The sequence below is a fragment of the Microcaecilia unicolor genome, chromosome 8 (genome assembly GCF_901765095.1).
Source record: "Microcaecilia unicolor chromosome 8, aMicUni1.1, whole genome shotgun sequence".
NCBI lineage: Eukaryota > Metazoa > Chordata > Amphibia > Gymnophiona > Siphonopidae > Microcaecilia > Microcaecilia unicolor.
Window position 1 is genome coordinate 119,128,291 of NC_044038.1, and position 22,928 is coordinate 119,151,218.

General features: G+C 51.3%; 1 protein-coding gene across 2 annotated transcripts in view; it reads left to right on the forward strand.

Moving 5' to 3' along the window:
* MATR3 (matrin 3) overlaps nucleotides 1–22,928 on the forward strand; it is a 354,187-nt gene that overhangs the window by 144,686 nt on the left and 186,573 nt on the right. For both annotated transcript variants that reach the window (XM_030210961.1, XM_030210962.1), the window contains 3 exons: nucleotides 1,499–1,528; nucleotides 7,934–8,052; nucleotides 15,740–15,792. In XM_030210961.1, the coding sequence (XP_030066821.1) occupies nucleotides 1,499–1,528; nucleotides 7,934–8,052; nucleotides 15,740–15,792 (202 nt within the window). The remainder of the gene's footprint in view (nucleotides 1–1,498; nucleotides 1,529–7,933; nucleotides 8,053–15,739; nucleotides 15,793–22,928) is intronic.

Sequence of the window (22,928 nt, forward strand, 5' to 3'; positions counted from 1 at the left end):
CTCCCCATTGGAGTTGTTCCAGTTCTATATTTTGCTTTTTATTAAACTGAGTGAGGGCACGCTCGCGTTGCGGGCCGGAAGCCGGTCGCGCATGCGTGGTGTGTTTGGCCCGCACAACGGAGCGTTTAGGAGACTTTTTGCTTTAGAAGTTTTTGTTCCAGTCTCTTGGGCCGTCGCGGACGGCGACCCATCAGTGAGAATATTCAGCCTGCTGTCCTCTGAGAATACCTGCTACAGGTATGTATCTTCATTTTTTTGCTTCATACATTTACTTGATGTACACTGGGTGCTCATAGTACCTGGAACCTACTAATGAACTGAGCATGTCAAAATTGGGGGGCCTCAATATCTAAGCTAACCATTGCTCGTTGGTTTGAAGAATCTATTTCTTCTCCTTACATTTTATGCAGACAGCTGCGGGCTTCTCTCAGGGCTCTTGCAACCAGGGCTCTTGTGACATCCTGGGTGACATCTTGCTTGTGTATCCTTGATGAAATCTGCAGAGCAGCAGCATGGTTCTCTGCATACAGTTTCTAAGTACTGACACCTGGATGGTGCAGCACAGTGAGAAGCATCATTTGGGGCCTTACTGCTCTCTCTATGATTCAAACCCTGTTTGAGAACTGCTTTGCTACATCCCCCAAGTCTCTGGATTTATCTACTGGTAAGGAAAAATTATGCCTTAACCTGAATTTTCTTTTCTTTAGTTACAGCGGATGAATCCAGAGTTACCACCCTGGTCAGTTTTCTCTGTTAGGAAACTGCATTAAGAATTCCAAGGTACATATAGGGTTTCTGATATCTCATTGATTGTGTGATGGAGAAAATGTGAATTACTGCCAGCCTATGTGTGACACTTCAGTGTTCATCGCCATCTGCTGGTAGATGGACATAACCCACAAGTCTCTGGATTCATCATCTGTGACTAAAGGAAAGAAAAGTATCAGGTAAGGCATTTTCCTGTTGAGCAATATTTATAGTATGGCTTCTGAACTTTAGAAGGAGGGTTTGTACTTCATGGAATTTTTGTCCAGAAGTTTAGAGCAGAAAAACACATTCTACAAGTTCTTCTGGTTTACTGTTTCCCACAGTGATATAGCTTATGCATTTAACTACAGTTAATTTCAAGTTTAGTACACACTTTTTATCCTGCTCTGTGGCATTGCCATCTAGGTGGCTTACATTCAAAAAAGTAGAAAATGGAAGTGCATAAATGATACAACATAGTGAAGGAAAGAGGGGCAGAGCTACAATGTTTAATAGAAAAGCAGGGGAGGGATACACACAAGGTAACTCCAGTGTTTCGCAGGATATGTATAGGGCAGCACCTCAGGTGTAGGCATCTTAAGAAAAGGAGAGTGAACCTGTGACCATTAGAATATAGTTTTGTCTTTCCTGCAATGTATGTGAGTAATTACTTTGATGTTGCCCTTTTTATAAACTGGTGGGAAATATCTATATTAGTATGTAAACTTTTTTGTTACCTTTCTTTTTAAAGATATCCTGACTGGAATCCTGATTCTGGAATGTAAGTAGAAGATAATCCTGCACTTGTAAATCTAAAATTTAACTAAAATGTAGATCTGGCAGCCTGTGAAATTGTTGGTGTTTGATAACATACATTCTCCGAGGACAAGCAGGCTGCTTGTTCTCACGATTGGGTTGATGTCTACGGCAGCCCCCACCAACCGCGACCGTTCCCACTCAGTTTTTTTCCTTTCCGCGCTTGAGAGAGGCGTGTTCACATCTCTCTCTTAGCCTCGGAAACCGGATTGCGGCCTAGCCCGCGTTTTTTTTCTTTCTCGTTTACGCGTTTGCGTTAATTTTTCCTTCAAAAAAAAAACAAAAGAGTTTTCCTCGTCGTCCCTAGTTGCGAGGGTGCGTCGTCGCGGACCGCGCGGTCGTTTTTCTTTTTCGGGTGTGCTTTTCACCGCCACCATCGACTATTTTAACTTCGCCGACGCTATTTTTCTGTCGATGTCCTCTAAGGTCCTGAGCGGATTCAAGAAGTGTGGTCGGTGCGGCCGGTGGATCTCGCAGACCGATCCTCATGCTTGGTGCCTCGGCCCGGAGCATAATTCCAAGATGTGCACCTTGTGTCTCGGCTTACGGAAGCGGACACAGGTGGCGAGGCAAGTTCTTCGGGACCGTATTTTTGGAACTTGCGCTGGCCCTCGACGGCATCGGTGTCGACGGCCGGGTCTTCGGTACCGATGTCGACGAAATCGGCGCCGACTTTGGCACCGACCCCAGCAGTACAGGTACCGTTGGCCCACCGGCCTGCTGGTGACAGTGGGGGCGAGCGGCCGCGCGGGCAGTCGGCCCCGGCCCCTCCCTCTACCCAGGGCCATCGGGACCAAACCCTGTCGGATCCGATTCCTCGGGGGGGGGGGGGGGGGGAGATTCTACCTCCTCTTCGTCTCTACCGCCGAGCGCCGATGACGGGCATCGAAAGAAAACCAAGAAGCAGTCATCGGTCGCCCACGGCGCACAGGACTGTCAGCTCCGGCACCTCGAGGGAGGGCTCGACGCCCAGGAAGCGGCAGTGCCGAGAGGAGCGTTCCCCCTCGGTTGAAGAGGTGTCGCTGCGTTAGTCCGCGGGTGCTTCGGTACCGTCTCCTGGACCCGAGCAGCTTCCGACACCCACACCGGCCCCCCTGCCTTTCCCGACAGCGGGCCTGGATGAGTGCCTCTGAGCCAGCCTTCCGGGGATTCTGGAAGGGCTGATGCGCCAAGCTCCGTTGATGGCGGCGCCGGTGTGCTCTCGCTCGATGCCGAGGCCTCCGACGCCGCTTGCTGCACTGGTGTCGACCGCCACGCACGTGGAGTCGACGTCGATGGAGGGAGCTTCATCCGGAGAGGAAGCTCTCGCCTCCTGAGAGCCTGTCATTTGCCTCCTTCGTCAGGGATATGTCTATTTGCATTCCCTTTCCCGTGGTCACCGTGGATGAGCCGAGGGCTGAGATGCTCGAGGTCCTTGACTATCCATCACCACCTAGAGAGTCTTCCACGGTACCATTGCACGATGTCCTCAGAGACATTGCTTCGGAACTGGCTGAAGCCATTATCTAACACCACCATCCCCAAGAAAGCGGAGTCCGAATACAGGATCCACTCTGACCCAGAATTGATGCGGCCTCAATTGCCTCATGACTCGGCGGTCGTGGACTCTGCTCTCAAGAGAGCACGGAGTTCGAGGGATACCGCCTCAGCGCCCCCGGGGCGGGAGTCTCGCACTCCAAACTCGTTTGGGAGGAAGGCTTACCAATTTTCCATGCTCGTGACCCGCATCCAGTCATACCAGCTCTACACGAGCATTCACATGCGGAACAACGTGAGGCAACTGGCGGACCTGGTCGATAAGCTCCCACCGGAGCAGTCCAGGCCTTTTCAGGAGGTGGTCAGGCAGCTGAAGGCGTGCAGAAAGTTCCTGTCCAGGGGTATCTATGACACCTGTGATGTGGCATCTCGAGCTGCGGCCCAAGGTATAGTGATGCGCAGACTCTCCTGGCTGCGTGCCTCTGACCTGGACAACCGCACCCAGCAGCGACTGGCGGATGTCCCTTGCCTGGGGTATAACATTTTCGGCGAGAAGGTCGAGCAGTTGGTGGACCAACTTCACCAGCAGGAAACTGCTCTCGAGAAGCTCTCCCACCGTGCACCTTCAGCATCCACCTCTGCAGGTGGACGTTTTTCCCGGGCCCGGTAGGCTGCACCCTATGCCTTCAGCAAGAGTAGGTACACCCAGCAGGCCCGAAGGCCTCCTCAGGCACAGGGACAGTCCCAGCGTGCTCGTTCCCGTCAACAGCGTGGGCCTAAGCAGCCCCCTGCGCCTGCACAGCAAAAGCAGGGGACGGGCTTTTGACTTGATCCGTGGGAACATAGCCGCCATCAAAGTATCCGTGCCGGACGACCTACCGGTCGGGGGGAGGTTGAAAGTTTTTCACCAAAGGTGGCCTCTTATAACCTCCGACCAGTGGGTTCTCCAAATAGTGCGGTGCTGATACTCTCTGAATTTGGTCTCCACTCCAGCAAATTGCCCACCGGGAGCCCAATCCTTCAGCTCCCATCACAAGCAGGTACTTGCAGAGGAACTCTCCGCCCTTCTCAGCGCCAATGCGGTTGAGCCCATGCCACCCGGGCAGGAAGGGCAGGGATTCTATTCCAAGCACTTCCTTGTGGAAAAGAAAACAGGGGGGATGCGCCCCATCCTAGACCTGAGAGGCCTGAACAGGTATCTGATGCAAGAAAAGTTCAGGATGCTTTCCTTGGGCACCCTTCTCCCCATGATTCAGAAAGACAATTGGCTTTGTTCCCTGGATTTAAAGGATGCTTATACTCACATCCCGATACTGCCAGCCCACAGACAGTATCTCCGATTCCGTCTGGGGACACGACGCTTTCAGTATTGTGTGCTGCCCTTTGGGCTCGCCTCTGCACCACAGGTGTTCACTAAGTGTCTCGTGGTGGTTGCGGTGTATCTACGCAAGCTGGGAGTGCATGTGTTCCCGTATCTCGACGATTGGCTGGTCAAGAGCACCTCAGAGGCAGGAGCTCTTCGGTCCATGCAGTGTACTATCCACCTTCTGGAGCTGTTGGGGTTTGTAATAAATTACCCGAAGTCCCATCTCCAGCCAGTCCAATCTCTGGAATTCATAGGAGCGCTGCTGAATTCTCAGACGGCTCAGGCCTTCCTTCCCAAAGCAAGGGCGCAGAACCTTCTATCTCTTGCCTCTCAGACCAGAGCGTCTCAGCAGGTCACAGCTCAGCAGATGTTGAGACTCCTGGGTCATATGGCCTCTGTGGTCCATGTGACTCCCATGGCTCGTCTTCACATGAGATCTGCTCAATGGACCCTAGCTTCCCAGTGGTGCCAAGCTACCGGGAATCTAGAAGATGTCATCCGCCTGTCCGTCAGTTGCCGCAATTCGCTGCACTGGTGGACCATTCGGACCAATTTAACCCTGGGACGTCCATTCCAAATTCCGCAGCCCATGAAGGTGCTGACGACGGATGCATCTCTCCTGGGGTGGGGAGCTCATGTCGATGGGCTCCGCACCCAGGGGGTGTGGTCCCCCCAGGAACAAGATCTTCAGATCAATCTCCTGGAGCTCCGAGCGGTCTGGAACGCACTGAAGGCCTTCAGGGATCGGCTATCCTACCAAAAAAATCCAAATTCGGACAATCAGGTTGCAATGTATTACATCAACAAGCAGGGGGGCACCGGATCTCGCCCCCTGTGTCAGGAAGCTGTCAGGATGTGGCGTTGGGCTTGCCAGTTTGGCATGCTTCTCCAAGCCAAATACCTGGCAGGCGTAAACAGTCTGGCTGACAGGCTGAGCAGAGTCATGCAACCGCACGAGTGGTCGCTGCTTTCCAGAGTGGTACGCAAGATCTTCTGAGAGTGGGGCACCCCCTCGGTGGACCTTTTCACCTTTCAGACCAACCACAAGCTGCCTCTGTTCTGTTGCAGACTACAGGCACACGGCAGACTAGCGTCAGATGCCTTTCTTCTCCATTGGGGGACCGGCCTCCTGTATGCTTATCCTCTCATACCTTTGGTGGGGAAGACCTTACTGAAGCTCAAGCAAGACCACAGCACCATGATTCTAATAGTGCCTTTTTGGCCCCGTCAGATCTGGTTCCCTCTACTTCTGGAGTTGTCCTCCGAAGAACCGTGGAGATTGGAGTGTTTTCCGACTCTCATTTCGCAGAACGACGGAATGCTTCTGCACCCCAACCTTCAGTCTCTGGCTCTCACGGCCTGGATGTTGAGGGCGTAGACTTTGCTTCGTTGGGTCTGTCTGAGGGTGTCTCCCGCGTCTTGCTTGCCTCTAGAAAGGATTCCACTAAGAAGAGTTACTTTTTCAAGTGGAGGAGGATTGTCATTTGGTGTGAGAGCAAGGCCCTAGAACCTCGTTCTTGTCCTGCACAGAACCTGCTTGCATACCTTCTGCACTTATCAGATTCTGGTCTCAAGACCAACTCAGTAAGGAATCACCTTAGTGCGATTAGTGCTTACCATTATCGTGTAGAGGGTAATGCCATCTCTGGAGAGCCTTTAGTCGTTCGATTCATGAGAGGCTTGCTTTTGTCAAGGCCCCCTGTCAAGCCTCCTGCAGTGTCATGGGATCTCAACGTCGTCCTCACCCAGCTGATGAAGCCTCCTTTTGAGCCACTGCATTCTTGCCATCTGAAGTACTTGACCTGGAAGGTCATTTTCTTGGTGGCAGTTACTTCAGCTCGTAGAGTCAGTGAGCTGCAAGCCCTGGTAGCTCATGCTCCTTATACCAAATTTCATCATAACAGAGTAGTACTCCGCACTCACCCTATGTTCCTGCCAAAGGTGGTGTCGGAGTTCCATCTTAACCAGTCAATTGTCTTGCCAACATTCTTTCCCCGACCGTATACCTGCCCTGCTGAACGTCAGTTGCACACATTGGACTGCAAGCGAGCGTTGGCCTTCTATCTGGAGCGGACACAGCCCCACAGACAGTCCGCCCAATTGTTTATTTCTTTCGACCCCAATAGGAAGGGGGTCGCTGTCGGGAAACACACCATCTCCAATTGGCTAGCAGACTGCATTTCCTTCACTTACGCCCAGGCTGGGCTGGCTCTTGAGGGTCATGTCACGACTCATAGTGTTAGAGCCATGGCAGCGTCAGTGGCCCACTTGAAGTCAGCCACTATTGAAGAGATTTGCAAGGCTGTGTTGTGGTCATCGGTCCACACATTCACATCACATTACTGCCTCCAGCAGGATACCCGACGCGACAGTCGGTTCGGGCAGTCGTTGCTGCAGAATCTGTTTGGGGTTTGAATCCAACTCCACCCTCCAGGACCCGATTTATTCTGTTCAGGCTGCACTCTTAGTTGTTCTTCGTAGGTCAATTTCTGTTATGCCCTCGCTGTTGCGAGGTTGAATTGACCTGGGTTCTTGTTTTGAGTGAGCCTGAGAGCTAGGGGATACCCCAGTTGTGAGAACAAGCAGCCTGCTTGTCGGAGAAAGCAAATGATACATACCTGTAGCAGGTGTTCTCCGAGGACAGCAGGCTGATTGTTCTCACCTACCCTCCCTCCTCCCCTTTGGAGTTGCGTTTTTCCTTATTCCTTTGCTTGTCATTCAACTGAGCGGGAACTTTTGTGTACAGGCGGGAAGACGGCCGCGCATACGCGGCGGGTGTGCCCTGCATGCAGGACCGCCCGCGAAGTTTTCTTCCGGTTGGTGGGGGCTGCCGTGGACGTCAACCCAGTCGTGAGAACAATCAGCCTGCTGTCCTCGGAGAACACCTGCTTACAGGTATGTATCATTCACTGAGTGTGGATTCAGTGGTTTTGTTTAGGTGGAGGTGTTTTGTTCCTCTGCTTTGTTACTGTTTTACTGGTTAGTAGAAGGTCTGCACAGGCTACTTGTATAAGAAGTTTTAGTGTTCTCAGTCTCCCTCTGCTGGTATGAGTGCAGAACCAAAGTGTCTTGAACTGTCTGGAGGATCTAGAGGAAAGAAAATTAGCAGGTAAGGCCTAATTACACCACCTTCATGAACTAATCACATTTTTAAAAATCCAGATCATAGCTATAATCCCCCAGCAACAAATTTCCAGTTTGATTTTGCATTGAGTGGGAAAACTTGTGTGTTAAATCTGTGTGACTTGTAGTTCTTGTACTCTTTGAAGGTATAAATAACCATTTCCTGTTTTCCTGTTCACTCTACTGATAGCACACAACGTCTGTCATTGTCCCCTCACTTCTACAAGCAAATAGCCTTTCCTTGGAGAGATTTCCAGCTCCCTTTTATTTTTGTTTACTTTTTTTTTGTTTTGTTTGAGGTGGGACAACCAGAACTACACATGGTACTCGGAACAAATGTTTTCATGAATTGAACTTCCAAAATATTTGCAATAACTTGTATTAATTTTTTTTTTTTTTTTTAAGGGGAGATCCTTTTATGCTACAACAATCCACAAACCCTGCACCAGGAATCTTGGGGCCTCCCCCTCCTGCACTACATATGGGGGAAGGTGGCCATGGGCATGGACCCAGAGGACACATGGGTAAATATGGGTTTCATATTTTTTCTGAAAGTTTAATGGAGATGCTATTGCATAATGGTGGAACCTAGCTATTGCAGACGTGTGAAATACTGGCATATATGAATATGGAGCTAAGTGGATTAGTAGCTGTGATAACTAAAATGAATACTGAGATACTTCCAACTTGTAATTGAACAATTTGGAAAGTTTTATCTTTCTGAGGCAAGCAGGACAATATGCCCTTACATTCGTGTGGTCATCTACAGAGCCCATTTTTTGGCAGCTTTTAGGCTCACTGCACATGCCTTCCTGCCTGCCTTAATTGGATGGGACCTGCAGTTCTTCGTGGTATAGTGTAGTGCATATACACACTTGGTAGCCTTCCTCGTCTGCCACCTCAGACCCCCTCTCCCTAGTTCACGTTGGTTCTGTTTCTTCCGCTTACCTCGGGACTGTCATACAAGCTGAAACAGATGGACAGTGCTTTCAAGCCGCAAAAAGGGAAGTTGCTGAAACAAAAACAGCTGACTTCTCTCTGTGTGAAGTCAGCAGCAACAGGACATACCTTTCCCATACCAGCAGCATCGGCAAAGAAGTCTTAAGAGGCCATTCCATTGCATTCTAATTGGCAAATCATATGCCCACTTCAGCTTCCACCAAAAAAATGTATAGCTAAATCTGTTTGTTAAAGCAAGGAAACACAATACAAGTAGAAAACCATAAGTAATCCAAGATTTTAAACTTTCACCCCCTCCACCCCGCAGACCCCTAATACAAAAACCCCTAATACAAGAACATCCAACCATTCATAAGAAAGTTGCAGAGGGCTTTGAATTCTTAAGACCCTTCTGCATCAAGTCACTCATAGGTGATATTGTCAACCTCTCTCCTCCCCCCCCCCCCCCCCCCCCCCCCCCCCAAAAAAAAAAAAAAAAAAAATTATAGAGTTCAGAGATCTCAAGAGTATTCAAAATCCCGCTGCGGGCACATGGAGACAGAGATTGTATGTAAGAATCCCGCACCTTCAGGAAGACTTTTTTCACCTTGGAGACAATCTCGCTGCATTCCTCTCCCACAGCATTAATTATGCCAGGTCTAATATGAAGGGTGTCAGCCACTGTCCACTCTTCTAAAATCACCTTTACCTTAGCGTCCCTCCGGACCATTCCAGGAACTGACTGGTGGGTTATGTACTCCTTTCAGCAGATGGAGGCTGACTCTAGAGAGCCAGTAAGAGCCCTGTCTGTCTAGCCCTAGATTCGGTATTGTCATTCTCTAGCAGGTGGCCCTTACAGATTTTTTTCTTTATTTCTTTAGCCTTTTCTATTTAAAAACAAAAAAATCAGTTTGGTTTCCTTTGTTGTCTTCTGTGCCCCGGGGAAATTGGCTTCTAGTGACTGCAGCCTCAGTGGTGTTACACTCCGGAAGTACCGTGTCCCTCCCCCTACTTCGCTCCTGTGGTCCCCCAGCGACACGAATCGTATTTTGGGCTGAGGAGTGCTCAGTCTCTACAGTGGGAGAGCATTCCATATCATCATGCTGATCAATCCATAGACTGGTGGGTTGTGTCCATCTACCAGCAGGTGGAGATAGAGAGCAATCCTTTTGCCTCTCTATATGTGGTCATGTGCTGCCGGAAACTCCCCAGTATGTTCTCTATCTCAGCAGGTGGTGGTCACACACAGCAGCAGCTCTGGCTAGGTCTCCAAGCCTAATCTTTAGGTTTTGTTGAGTACCTGGGGTTGAGGGCTCTTCTTGAGCAAGTGCAAACCTGGTGGCGCCAGGTCCCTCCTTTTCTCCCCCCTCCCGCTGGCTCGTAAAAAAAAAAAAAAAAAATTTTTTTTTGGACGTCCTTAAGGGCGTTTATTTCGACGTTTATTTAAACGTTTATTGCAGCTACTCACTGGGACACCAGGTCGTTACAGCTCGGAGCGAGAAGCAGGTAATTTTTACCTTTTTATAGCGGGCAGGGGGTTCCCCGATTGATCTCCACGTGGCCTATGGCGTCGGAGGGCGAGGGCGCGAAGAATCGCTCCCCGGACCGCGTGTGCGCTTCTAGCGGGGATGCGGGGGTTTTAAAGTCTGATTCGCCCTTGTTGGGTGTCAGTTTGGAGGCCGGTCAGTGTCCCGGGTCTTCCTCCGGCGCGGCGGTTTTTCCCGCCATAAACGCCCATCCCCGCTGCTGGCCTCCGCCATCTTGGCCGGCCACTCTGCTCGGACGGCTTCTTCTTGGGCCGTCCTTGAGCTGGGAGACGTTCATGCCATGGCCGCCCTTGATTTGGGCGACGGCAAAAAAGCGGCTAAAGTTAAGCGCCGTTCTTCCCGCGCGGCTCCTTCGCGGAGTGTCGCGCCGGACGCCATCTTGGATGCGCAGCATGTTGCTCCCCCGCTCTTGCGAGCGCCGGTTGAGGGTGCGTCTAGGGCTGTGGCCCAGGCTGCTGAAATACACAGTCTGGGGGGTTTCTCCCCTGAGTTTATTTTGCTGCTGCATCAGGCCTTCCTTATGCAAAACCCTGCCCCTTCTCCCTTGTCCGATAACGGGGTTGAGGCCCCCGGAAGTAAACGCCCTCGGGTGGATTCCCAGGCCTTAGAGGACGCTGTTTCTTCTGATGTAGATGAGGGCAGCGTATCTGAGTTCTCCCAACGGTCCTTCGGGGATTCCTTGGAGGAGACGGATTCCCGCTCGGATGGAGCGGATGACCCCTCTGCAGCGCGGATCTTTCGCTCAGAGGATTTGCCCAACCTGTTAGTGCAGGCCATGAGTATTTTGAAGATTTCCTCGCCAGAGGACGTCTCTCCCTCAGCCCCTGTTGGCTCTGCCATTATGCTGGGGACGAAGCGCCCGCCTAGAACCTTCCACGTGCATGATGCCATGCACACCTTAATTTCGGCTCAATGGGATGTCCCGGAAGCGAGCCTCAAAGTGGCTAGGGCTATGTCCCGCCTCTATCCTTTGCCTGAAAGTGAACGTGAGGCCTTTCTTTGGCCTACCGTGGATTCTTTAATCACTGCGGTGACTAAGAAAACGGCGTTGCCGGTGGAAGGTGGCACGGCCCTAAAGGACGCCCAAGACAGAAGATTGGAAGCGGCTTTAAGGTCGTCCTTCGAGGCGGCTGCCTTAAGTTTGCAGGCCTCAGTTTGCGGCTCCTATGTGGCCAGGGCGTGCCTGACGATGGTGCAGCGGGCTTCCTCCTCGGATCCTTCCTTGAGGGCTGACTGGCCGGCCCTGGAATCGGGCTTGGCTTATTTGGCAGACTTACTGTATGATGTCTTGAGAACCTCGGCTAAAGGTATGGCTCAGACAGTCTCTGCGCGGCGCTGGCTTTGGCTGAAACATTGGTCTGCGGACCACGCCTCTAAGTCCCGCCTGGCTAAGTTGCCTTTTAAAGGCAATCTGCTCTTTGGGGTCGAGCTGGACAAAATCGTGACCGATCTCGGCACGTCTAAGGGCAAGAGGTTACCAGAGGTCAGGGCTCGGGCCAGTGCTCGCCCCGGTATCTCCAGAGGACGGTTTCAGGAAACCTGTCGGTACCGCCCGGGCAAGTCGGGCTCCTCTGCCCCCTCTTCCTTCAAAAGGAACTTCTCCCCCAAGCAGCATTCCTTTCGCAGAGACCGCCGTCCCGGAGGTACGCCCTCCGGTCCTCCCCCAGGGTCTCGTACCCAATGACGGGGCCCTGGTCCATGGCCCAGTGCAGATTGGAGGACGCCTGTCCTCGTTTCTCTGCGAGTGGACCAGGGTAACTTCAGACGCTTGGGTTCTGGAAGTCATCAGAGACGGCTACAAGTTAGAGTTCTGCCGACCCTTAAGAGACGGGTTTGTACTCTCTCCCTGCAAGTCTCCGGTCAAAGCTGTGGCAGTGCAGCAGACCTTGGACAACCTGATACGCCTGGGTGCAGTCGTTCTGGTGCCAGAAAATCAGCTTGGCAAGGGACGTTACTCCATTTACTTTGTGGTACCAAAGAAAGGAGGTTCTGTCCAGCCTATCCTCGACCTCAAAGGGGTCAATCGGGCCTTGAAAGTGCGGCACTTTCGCATGGAGACTCTCCGCTCTGTTATAGCGGCAGTGAAGGCAGGGGAGTTCTTGGCTTCCTTGAACATCAAGGAAGCGTACCTGCATATTCCCATCTGGCCTCCTCATCAACGCTTTCTGCGTTTTGCAGTCCTGGGCCGACACTTCCAGTTCAGAGCCCTCCCTTTCGGGTTGGCTACTGCTCTGCGGACCTTCTCCAAAGTAATGGTGGTCATCGCGGCCTTCCTGCGAAAGGAAGGAGTACAAGTCCATCCTTATCTGGACGACTGGTTGATCCGAGCCCCCTCTTATGCAGAGTGCGGCAAAGTTGTGGACTGGGTGGTTGCTCTTTTGAGCTCCCTGGGGTGGATCATCAACTGGGAGAAGAGCCAGCTGCGCTCGACTCAGTCCCTGGAGTATCTGGGAGTTTGTTTCGACACCCAAGGGGGCAGAGTGTTCCTGCCAGACAATCGGATTGTCAAACTTAAGGCTCAGGTGGACCAGTTCCTAGTAGCCTCTCCTCTTCGGGCTTGGGACTATGTGCAGCTGTTGGGCTCTGTGACGGCCACAATGGAAGTAGTGCCCTGGGCCAGGGCTCATATGAGACCACTACAACAATCTCTGCTGCAGCGCTGGTCTCTGATGTCTGAGGATTATGCTGTGCGCCTTCCCTTGGACCCAGCAGTGCGCAAGGCGCTGAGCTGGTGGCTGCAGACAGACAAGTTGTCTGCAGGAATGCCTCTGGTGACCCCGGAGTGGATTGTCGTCACGACGGACGCCTCTTTGTCGGGCTGGGGAGCCCACTGCTTGGGAAGGACAGCGCAGGGGCTCTGGTCTCCTGCAGAGGCAAAGTGGTCTATCAACCTCCTGGAACTCAGAGCCATTCGGTTGGCGCTTTTGGAGTTCATCCCGGTACTGGCGTTGAAGCCAGTACGGGTCCTGTCGGACAATGCCACGGCTGTGGCCTATGTCAACCGCCAGGGAGGTACCAAGAGCGCCCCTCTAGCCAAGGAGGCCATGAATCTATGCCAGTGGGCGGAAGCGAACCTGGAACAGCTGTCAGCGGCCCACATTGCGGGAGTCATGAATGTCAAGGCGGACTTTCTCAGTCGCCATACCTTGGAGCCCGGAGAGTGGCAGCTATCTGCTCAGGCGTTCTTGGACATCACGAAGCGCTGGGGCCAGCCGAGCCTAGATCTGATGGCGTCATCGGCCAATTGCCAAGTGCCGCGTTTTTTCAGCAGAGGACGGGACCCTCGATCCCTGGGAGTAGATGTTCTTCTCCAACAGTGGCCGACACAGGAGCTTCTCTATGTGTTCCCGCCCTGGCCCATGTTGGGCAGGGTGCTAGACCGGGTGGCAAAGCATCCGGGCCGGATAATCCTGGTGGGTCCGGACTGGCCCAGACGTCCCTGGTATGCGGACTTGATCAGGCTCTCAGTGGACGATCCTCTGCGGCTGCCAGTGGAGCAGGGCCTATTGCATCAGGGTCCCGTGGTGATGGAGGATCCCTCCCTCTTTGGTCTTACGGCCTGGCTATTGAGCGGCAGCGTCTGAGAAAGAAGGGCTTCTCAGACAAGGTCATCGCCACTATGCTGAGAGCGAGGAAGCGCTCTACTTCTACTGCTTACGCCAGGATTTGGCGTACCTTTGCAGCGTGGTGTGAAGCAGGCTCACTTTCTCCCTTCACTGCTCCAATTTCTTCAGTGTTGGCGTTCCTGCAAGAAGGTCTGGAGAAAGGCCTGTCGCTCAGTTCCCTTAAAGTCCAGGTAGCGGCTCTGGCTTGCTTCAGGGGCCACCTGAAGGGTGCTTCCCTGGCTTCGCAGCCAGATGTGGTGCGCTTTCTCAAGGGAGTTAATCACCTGCGCCCTCCTCTGCACTCAGTGGTGCCTGCGTGGAATCTCAACCTGGTGCTAAGAGCCTTGCAGAAGCCGCCTTTTGAACCCTTGTCAAGGACATCTCTGAAAGACCTGACGTTGAAAGCAATCTTTTTGGTGGCTGTCACTTCAGCCAGAAGAGTTTCCGAGCTCCAGGCACTCTCATGTCGAGAGCCTTTTCTGCAGTTCACTGAGGCAGGAGTGACTATTCGCACAGTGCCTTCCTTCCTGCCCAAGATTGTTTCTCGCTTCCATGTGAATCAGCAGCTCTGTCTCCCTTCCTTTCGTAGGGAGGACTACCCAGAGGAATACTCTGCTCTCAAATATCTGGATGTGAGACGAGTCATCATCAGATACTTGGAAGTGACCAATGATTTCCGGAAGTCGGATCATCTGTTTGTCCTGTTTGCAGGTCCTCGTAAGGGTCTGCAGGCTGCTAAGCCTACAGTGGCAAGATGGGTCAAGGAAGCCATTGCAGCGGCTTATGTGGCCGCGGGAAAGGTGCCGCCTATCCAGCTGAAGGCTCACTCCACTAGAGCTCAGGCGGCCTCGATGGCAGAGGCCGGGTCCGTCTCCTTGGAAGAGATTTGCAAGGCGGCAACTTGGGCATCGGCCCATACCTTCTCCAGGCATTACCGCTTGACTGTGGCTGCTCGGGCGGAGGCCCGGTTTGGAGCTTCAGTGTTGCGGTCAGGGATTTCAATGTCCCGCCCTGGGTGAGTACTGCTTAGGTACATCCCACCAGTCTATGGATTGATCAGCATGATGATATGGAAGGTAAAATTATGTATCATACCTGATAATTTTCTTTCCATTAATCATAGCTGATCAATCCATAGCCCCTCCCAGATATCTGTATTGTTTATATTCTGGTTGCATTTCAGGTTCAAGTTTAGTCTTCAGTTCCTGTTCAGGAGGATTTCATGTTCAAGTTTTTGCAATTGGATTCTTCAGGAGTTGAGACGAGTTTGTGTTACAGTGAGCTGCTGCATTCCTCTCCCCTCTGTTTTACGGGGCTGGATTGAGACATAAATTCTGCCGGCGCTCCCTCCCGCTTCGTGCGGCTGTAGGGCAGCTTTGTACCCCTCCTGCTTCGGCGGTGTTAGGGTCAGTCAGCTCCTCCCACGGTTGCGGTTGCAGGATAAGCCAGATCCCCCCGCATCGGTGGGGTGGTGTCCCTCCCCCGCTCCACGGGGATGAGCTGGACGGATTCCCCTCCCCCACTTGTGTGGGGATGAGCTGGGTTAATTCCCCTCCCCCGTTTCGGCGGTGGTGAGCTGGGCAGTGTCCCTTTTGTGGGTGTAATTCTCTAAGTGCTGAGTCCTGCGGATGATGGAGCTTTGATATCGACATACTGAGGAGTTTCCGGCAGCACATGACCACATATAGGGAGGCAAAAGCTTTGCTCTCTATCTCCACCTGCTGGTAGATGGACACAACCCACCAGTCTATGGATTGATGAGCTATGATTAATGGAAAGAAAATTATCAGGTATGATAAATATTTTTACCTTAGTAAATAGACACTGTATCCAGTCATTAGGGCAGTGATATCCAGTCCTACCCTAGCTGAGATATTTAATCACCTCTGACTGTATGTAAATTAGTCCTTATTTCTAACGCCATTCAAATATTTTTATTGCTGTAATTCTTTTTTGCTTATGTTTGACATTCTTGCTGTACACTGCCTTGATAGAATTCCTTCAAAAAAGTAGTAACAAATACTAATAGTAGGATAGCTGATAAACATCTTAATTTCTATAAGGTAGCAGCTGATGTCTAGAATGCCAATTGGTCTTTTTTTTTTTTTTTTGTATTCAAGGTGCAGGGAATGGAGATATGCCTGGACCAAGGCACATGCAGAAAAGCAGATCGGTTAGTATCATGAGGGTGTTATAATTCACTTTATTTTCATTCTGAATTTATCTGTACAGGTTTTTTCACCTGACAAAAATACAAATTTAAGTTTAAAAAAAAAAAAAATCCATTTTTTTCTTAGTTTGTGGATTCCTGGGCAGTGGAACTACAGTTAGGGATCCAAGCCGGAGGGACTCTGAACTGGAATCTAGCAGCTCTATACAGCTTCTTCCCCTTTCATATGTTCCCTTCAGATTGCCGGTAAAGGTAATAGCATGTTCATACCATGTGGACATACTAAAAAGTGGTTTAGCTGAACCCCTGCCACTTTTTAAACGGCCACATGCCACTCGGGTGGAGCAAGAAGGAAATACAGCAGTTTAGACTTTTTCGTGAGTTAGTGTGGGGGGGGGGGGGGGGGGGGATGCCGGTTACTCTAACTCCGGGTATCTTGGTCTGGACTAGAGCCTTCAGCTTAAAGAGTAAGTATTTACTGTTGTTTTTAAACTTTGTGTGCATTTATTAGCATGAAATTTTAATTCCTGTTGAGTTAGGATATTGTTAGCTTAATGCATTGAATGTTGAAAGTATGAGTTAAAATAGCACTACTTCCTTAACATCCTTTCATACTGGTTATGCATTCCTGTCGGCAGGTGGAGACTGGATTCCCGATAACTGAGTGAGCCTGTATTTGTTGGTCAGTCAATACACTGGAAACCAAAGTAATTCTGCTAGCACTTCAGGCATTTTGAGTCTGTTCAAGACAGGAAAGCATGACCCTCTTCCCTATGAGAGAAGGCTGAAATGGCTAGGGCTCTTCAGCTTGGAGAAGACAGCTGAGGGGAGATATGATAGGATGTATTTAAATGAGTGGAGTGGGTAGAGGTGAATCACTTGTTTACTCTTTCCAACAATTAAGGGGCACGCTGTGAAGCTACAAAGTAGTAAATTTAAAACGAATCTGATAAAATATTTAACTCAACTTGTAAACAAACTCTGGCATTTGTTGCCAGAGAATGTAGTAAAAGCAGTTAGCTTAGCGGGATTTAAAAAAAGGTTTGGATAGCTTCCTAAAACCTAGATAACAGTACTTAAAAGATGACCTCATTGTCACACCAAAGCTACCCACAGGACCCCCAGCCCACCCTTGGGAACTATAGGACTGGTGAATGCCAGATCAGCTGCAAAGAAATCCTCGGTGATCCATGATGCTATAAATGAACAGCATCTTGACATCCTAGGACTAAGTGAAACCTGGCTAGATGAAAGTGGGGGTTTACCAGTGGCTGAACTATGCCCAACAGGTTTCAATATCCAACATCAACCAAGACCTGGAAGACAGGGTGGAGGGATAGCAGTCTTGATTCGGGACACAATCAAACTGCACAGAATATCCATCCCCCAGCTACATGGATCAGAATCTCTCTTAATCCAACTTGAAGAGGAGAAACCAATCTGGCTGCTCATGGTTTACAGTGCACCTCGTAACACATCTGTGCAAGAACTACTAGACCTGATTACTCAAGTGACCCTGAATTACCCTAGGCTAGTGATCATGGGAGACTCCAATCTACGCATCAAAACCTTAGATACCACCACAGCAGCCTTTCTGGACATAATAACAGCACTAAGATTTACACAGGTGATCAATTCTCCAACCCATAAAAAGGGTTAAATACTAGACCTGTGTCATGTCCCCTACCTCAGTTGCATCCTCGAGCGGTGCAGTGCTCCGTTGCAGCGCTGCCTTGATCAGAAAAGGCGGTTCGAACGTCTGAATTCTTCAGGAACCTTAAGATAGTGCTTCAGAACTCTCCTGACATCAAGAGTTCAAAGCCTGCATTGATCTTCCGAACCCGAGGAGGTTAATTAGAAAATGGTCAGACCATTTTCTAATTAAATTCTCCGTAAGTGACCACCTGAAACAAATGGCACCTCCCAGAGTTTGGAAGGAGATCAGTGACAAAAAAAAAAAGCTGACCGCTGAGAATTTCCTGGAGGCCTTGGACTATCCACATATAGATGAAAACGCTGTCAGAACAAGTTGACATCTGGCATACACACTTCCTCAGCAATCCTCCAGATCGTTCAAGATGCTTGGGTTATGCACTCCTACCAGCAGAGAGAGACTGAGAACACTAAAACTTCTTATACAAGTAGCCTGTGCAGACCTTCTACTAACCAGTATTTTCTCACTCAGCAGAGGGTAGATGTGTGCAGCCTGTGCAGTGTACTCAGTCTGGTAGGCCCGTTTGGGGTTTCTAGGTTGAGTTGTAAATGTTAGAGAACCCACACGACCTCTATTACAGGGTGTAAGTCCTAAGGGGCTTCTTATTCCCTGTGGGGTGTCAAACCCAGGTGGCCAGGTCCCTCCCCCTGTGCTGTTCCTCTGGAGGACTGCTTGACCTCCGCTACAGACCTCATTCTGTACCCTTGAGGCGTTTAGGCATCAGCAGCGAGGTTTAAGTAATATAAAAGGCGGCTATTTTGGCCGTTCTTGTGGCAGTCCAGAGATTAAAACGTCTTCAAGGGCGTTCTTGCCTTGGGCGGTTTTGCCTATTAGTCTGTCAGAGCACAAAGCAACTGTTTGTTTTTATTGTGTTCGCGGCCATTATGTCTAAGCCGGCGAGGTGTCGGTTTTGCGCGAAGTGCAGTGTTGAAGTGAAAGGGGGCCAATGTAAATTTTGTGGGGAGCCTACGTTGTCAGCGCTCTTGCCCCTGTGCTTTCCTCTGAGTTGGCGGAGGTGTTGGGTGGCGATTTGACTGCACATCGACTGAGCCGTTTTCCGTACCGGCACCGTGGGACCCGTGTGTGGCGGGAAGTGCGCCTAGTTTAGGCACGGATCACACGATGGACCTGCCGCCTCGGGAATGAGGGTAGTCCGTCGCGGAGACTGCGGGAGGTGGTGTTGGGGCTTCAGCAGCGTCGGGGGGGGGGGGGGGGTCTGGCTTCCCCCCTGAGTTTGTTTGGACTCTGTATAATGCCTGGAGAGCTGGCCCCTCTCAGGCTGTTTGTTCCCCGGAGGCTGCTAGCTCAGTGGGAGTTAAGCGCCCACGGGTGGATATTTCAGAGCCTATGGAGGTACTTTTTCTGCCTGGGTCGGACGTTTGGAGTGACCCAGGAGAGGAGGATCTCTTAGATGTGTCTGAGGATCAGGATGGGATAAGGCCTGGGGAAGATTCTTCAGTGGTTCGCATTTTTCATGAGGAGGAGGAGTTACAGCTCATTGATCAGGTGATCTCTACTTTGAAGTTTGCTCAGGCAGCCACTCCCTCTGCGGAGGGACCCCAGGTAGATCCCTTGATTAAGGGGATTCGGAGAGCCTCCTGTTCCATTCCCATGAATTCAGACATTAGGGACACGGTTTTTCAGGAATGGTCTGTGCCGGAGGCTGCTATTAAGGTGTCTAGGGCTATGGCGCAGCTGTATCCCTTGCCTCCGGAAGATTTGGCCCTGCTGAAACCACCTACTGTGGATGCGGTGGTTACAGCGGTTACTAAGGCTACGGCCATTCCGGTGGATGGCGGTACAGCCTTACGGGATCCTCAGGATAGGAAGCTAGAGTCCTTTCTGAACCGCAGCTTTGATTTGTCGGCTTTGGCCTTGCAAGCCTCTGTGTGTGGGGGCTTGGTAGCAAGAGCTTGTTTCTGTTGAGCGGAGAAGCTCTTGGATGAGCCTGCGTTAGATAGGACTGGTTTGGTTCAGGACCTGGCCAAATTGGAGATGGGGTCTTCGTTTTTGGCAGACACCCTTTATGATGTGCTAAAGGCTTCAGCTAAGAATATGGCTCTGGCGGTGATGGCTCGCAGGGCTCTTTGGCTTAAGGGCTGGGTGGCAGATGCGGCCTCTAAAGCAAAGTTGTGTTCTCTACCTTTCAAAGGTTTTATGTTGTTTGGAGAGGACTTGGATAAACTGGTGAGTTGTCTTGGGGATACCAAGGTCTCACGGTTACGGCCTAAGGCGGCTAGTCGAGGTGGTTTGGCTAGAGGTCTGTTTAAAGACGCGAGGCGGTACAGACTGGGCAGATTTGTGTCTCCTAAAAGCCGTTTTCCAGCGGACGCAGTCCTTTCGAAGGGGTCGTCGAGGAGGTCGGGACTCCTCCGGAGGTGCCGGAAATGTTAATAAGTCCTCCTTATGAAGGTGTGCGGGTCCAGCCTCTGGTGAAGGTCGGGGCGCAACTTTGTTTTATCAGGGGTGGACCCAAATTACTTCAGATCAGTGAGTGCTGGAGGTCATTCGCGACGGTTATGCTGCCGGATCTGTTTCTTCCCTCTCCTTGTCACTCTTGAGTCAAGTTAAAGGCTATTCAAGAGACTGGGTTGCTTAATCCAGTTGGGAGCTGTGGTACCTGTTCCTCGGCACGAGCTGGGAATGGGTTGTTATTCCATTTAATTTGTGGTGCCGAAGGAGGACCAGTTTCGACCCATTTTAGATCTCAAGAGGGTCAATGGAGCGCTCAAGGTGTCATCCTTCCACATGGAGACTCTGTGCTCGGTCATAGTGGCTGTTCGTCAGGGAGAATTTCTCACGGAAGCGTATCTGCACGTGCCAATTCGAGAGGCCTATCAGAGCATTTCCTTCGTTTTGCTGTTTTAGGGAGGCACTTTCAGTTCTGTGCTCTGCCTTTTGGTCTGGCAATGGCTCCACGCACCTTCTCCAAGATAATGGTGGTGGTAGCATCGGCTTTGCGGAAGCAGGGAATTCTTGTGCATCCGTATCTGGACGACTGGTTGATCTGGGCGAAGTCTCGGGCTCACAGTGTGGCGGCGACGGCTCAGGTGGTCGTGTTTCTGGAATCGCTCGGATGGGTAGTGAATGTAGTCAAAAATCAGTTGATCCCATCGCAGAGTCTGGAGTACTTGGGAGTGCGGTTCGACACGGCAGTGGGTCATGTTTTTCTGCCGTATTCTCGGATCACTTCTGTTCAGCAGCAGGGTCCGGCTGTTAATGTCCATTCAGAGTCCGACGGTTCGAATGTTCCTTCGGGTTCTGGGCCTCATGGCAGCGACAATAGAGGTAGTACCATGAGCCAGGGCGCATATGTGTCAGCTTCAGGCGGCTCTGTTGTCCCGGTGGTCTCCTCAGGTTCACAGTTTGGAGTTGCGGTTGCCATTGAGGGGGGCTCCTCGGCGCAGTCTCCAGTGGTGGCTGTGCTCGGCCCATCTGAAAGAGAGCATGCCGTTGGAACCTCCTCAGTGTGTGATTCTGGTAACCGATGCCAGTCTGCTCGGCTGGGTATCTCAGTGTCGCGGTGGTCGGAAGCTCAGTGGTCTATCAACCGGTTGGAGACGAGGGCGATTCGGCTAGCTCTGTTGGCGTTTCGCTCAAGTGTGGTCGGAAAGGCAGTAAGAGTCATGTCCGACAACTCGACAGCGGTAGCGTATGTCAACCAGCAGGGCGGTACAAAGAGTCCGTGGTTGGCAATCGAGACAGCTCTGCTCATGAGTTGGGCGGAAAGGCATCTAGTGCAGATTTCGGTGGCACACGTGGCCGGGGTGGACAACGTGAACGTGGATTTTCTAAGCAGACACATGTTGGACCCCAGAGAATGGTCTCTGCACCGGTCGGTGTTCGACCAGATAGTTCTAAAGTGGGAAATGCCAGTAGTGGATCTCATGGCGTCGGCACAGAATGCTCAGGTTCCTCGGTATTTCAGTCGGCGTCGGGATCCGCGAGCGGAAGGGATCGATGCACTGGTCCTTCCGTGGCCTCAGCGGGTATTGCTGTACGTGTTTCCCCCGTGGCCCTTGATAGGTCGAGTCCTACAGAGGGTAGAATGTCATGTGGGTCCGGTGTTGTTGGTGGCTCCAAATTGGCCGTGTCGGCCGTGGTTTGGGGATCTGATGCGCTTGTTAGAAGGAGAGCTTCTGCGGTTGGGGGGCTTGGTGCTGTTGTTTCAGGGTCCAATTGTCATGCTGGATCCGGATCGGTTCTCTTACCGGATCCGGATCGGTGTGGCCCTTGAGAGGGAACGGTTGAGAAGGAAAGGGTTTTCCCCTCAAGTGATTCAGATGATGCTGCAGTCTCGCACACGTTCCACATCTTTGGCCTATGTGCGTGTGTGGCACATATTTGAAGATTGGTGTGGGGACCGGGCGTGTGTCCCTTCGACAGCTTCTGTGTCGTACATTTTAGGTTTCTTGCAGGATGGTTTTGAGAAGTGCCTTTCATTGTCATCTTTGATGGTGCAGCTGGCTGCTTAGGGGTGTTTTTGGGTAAGGTGCAGGGCAGGTCGGTTGCGTCTTCCCCGAATGTGGTCCGTTTTTTGAGGGGGGTGAAGTTGCTTCAGCGGCCGGTAGTTCCTCAGTGGGATCTTAATATCGTTCTTGACTCTCTTAGCGGGTTCTCGTTTTTAGCGTTTGGAGTCTTGTTCGATAAAAGACCTTACTATGAAGGTGGTCTTTTTGGTAGCTATATCGTCGGCTCTCCGGATTTCGGAACTTCAGGCTCTTTCATGTAGGCCTTCGTTTCTGTGGTTTTCTAAGGAAAAGGTTTCACTGCGTCCAGTGCCTTCGTTTTTGCCTAAGGTGGTATCCTCCTTTCATGTCAATCAGGTGTTTTCGTTGCTGGTCTTGGGGGACAGGAAGGGGGATGCTTCTCAGCGTCGTTTGGCGAAATTGGATGTGCGCAGAGTGTTGAAGGTTTACTTGCGCAGGTCAGAGGAATTCAGGTCTTCGGTCAGGTTATTTGTTCTCCATGGGGTGCCCAAGAAGGAAGCGGCTGCTTCTAAAGCATCTATAGCTCCGGTGGTTGAAGGATGCCATCTCTTCGGCTTACATATTGCATGGCCGTACGGTGCCGGTGAGGCTCAAGGCACATTCCACTAGGGGGATGGCGGCTTCTTGGGCAGAGAGTAGTTTTGTTCCACCGGTGGACATTTGTAGAGCGGCGGTGTGGTCCTCCCTGCATTCTTTTATCAAACATTAGAGTGGATGTACAGTCAAGGGAGGATGCCAGTTTTGGAGCTGCAGTCCTGGGCTTTCAGGTCCTACCCTTAGATGTGTTTACTGCTTTGGTACGTCCCAAGCGTCTTGAACGGTCTGGAGGATTGCTGAGGAAGGTGAAATTAGGCCTTACCTGCTAATTTTCTTTCCTCTAGATCCTCCAGACCGTTCAAGAGCCCACCCAGTGTATCGGACAGTTCAGTATGATG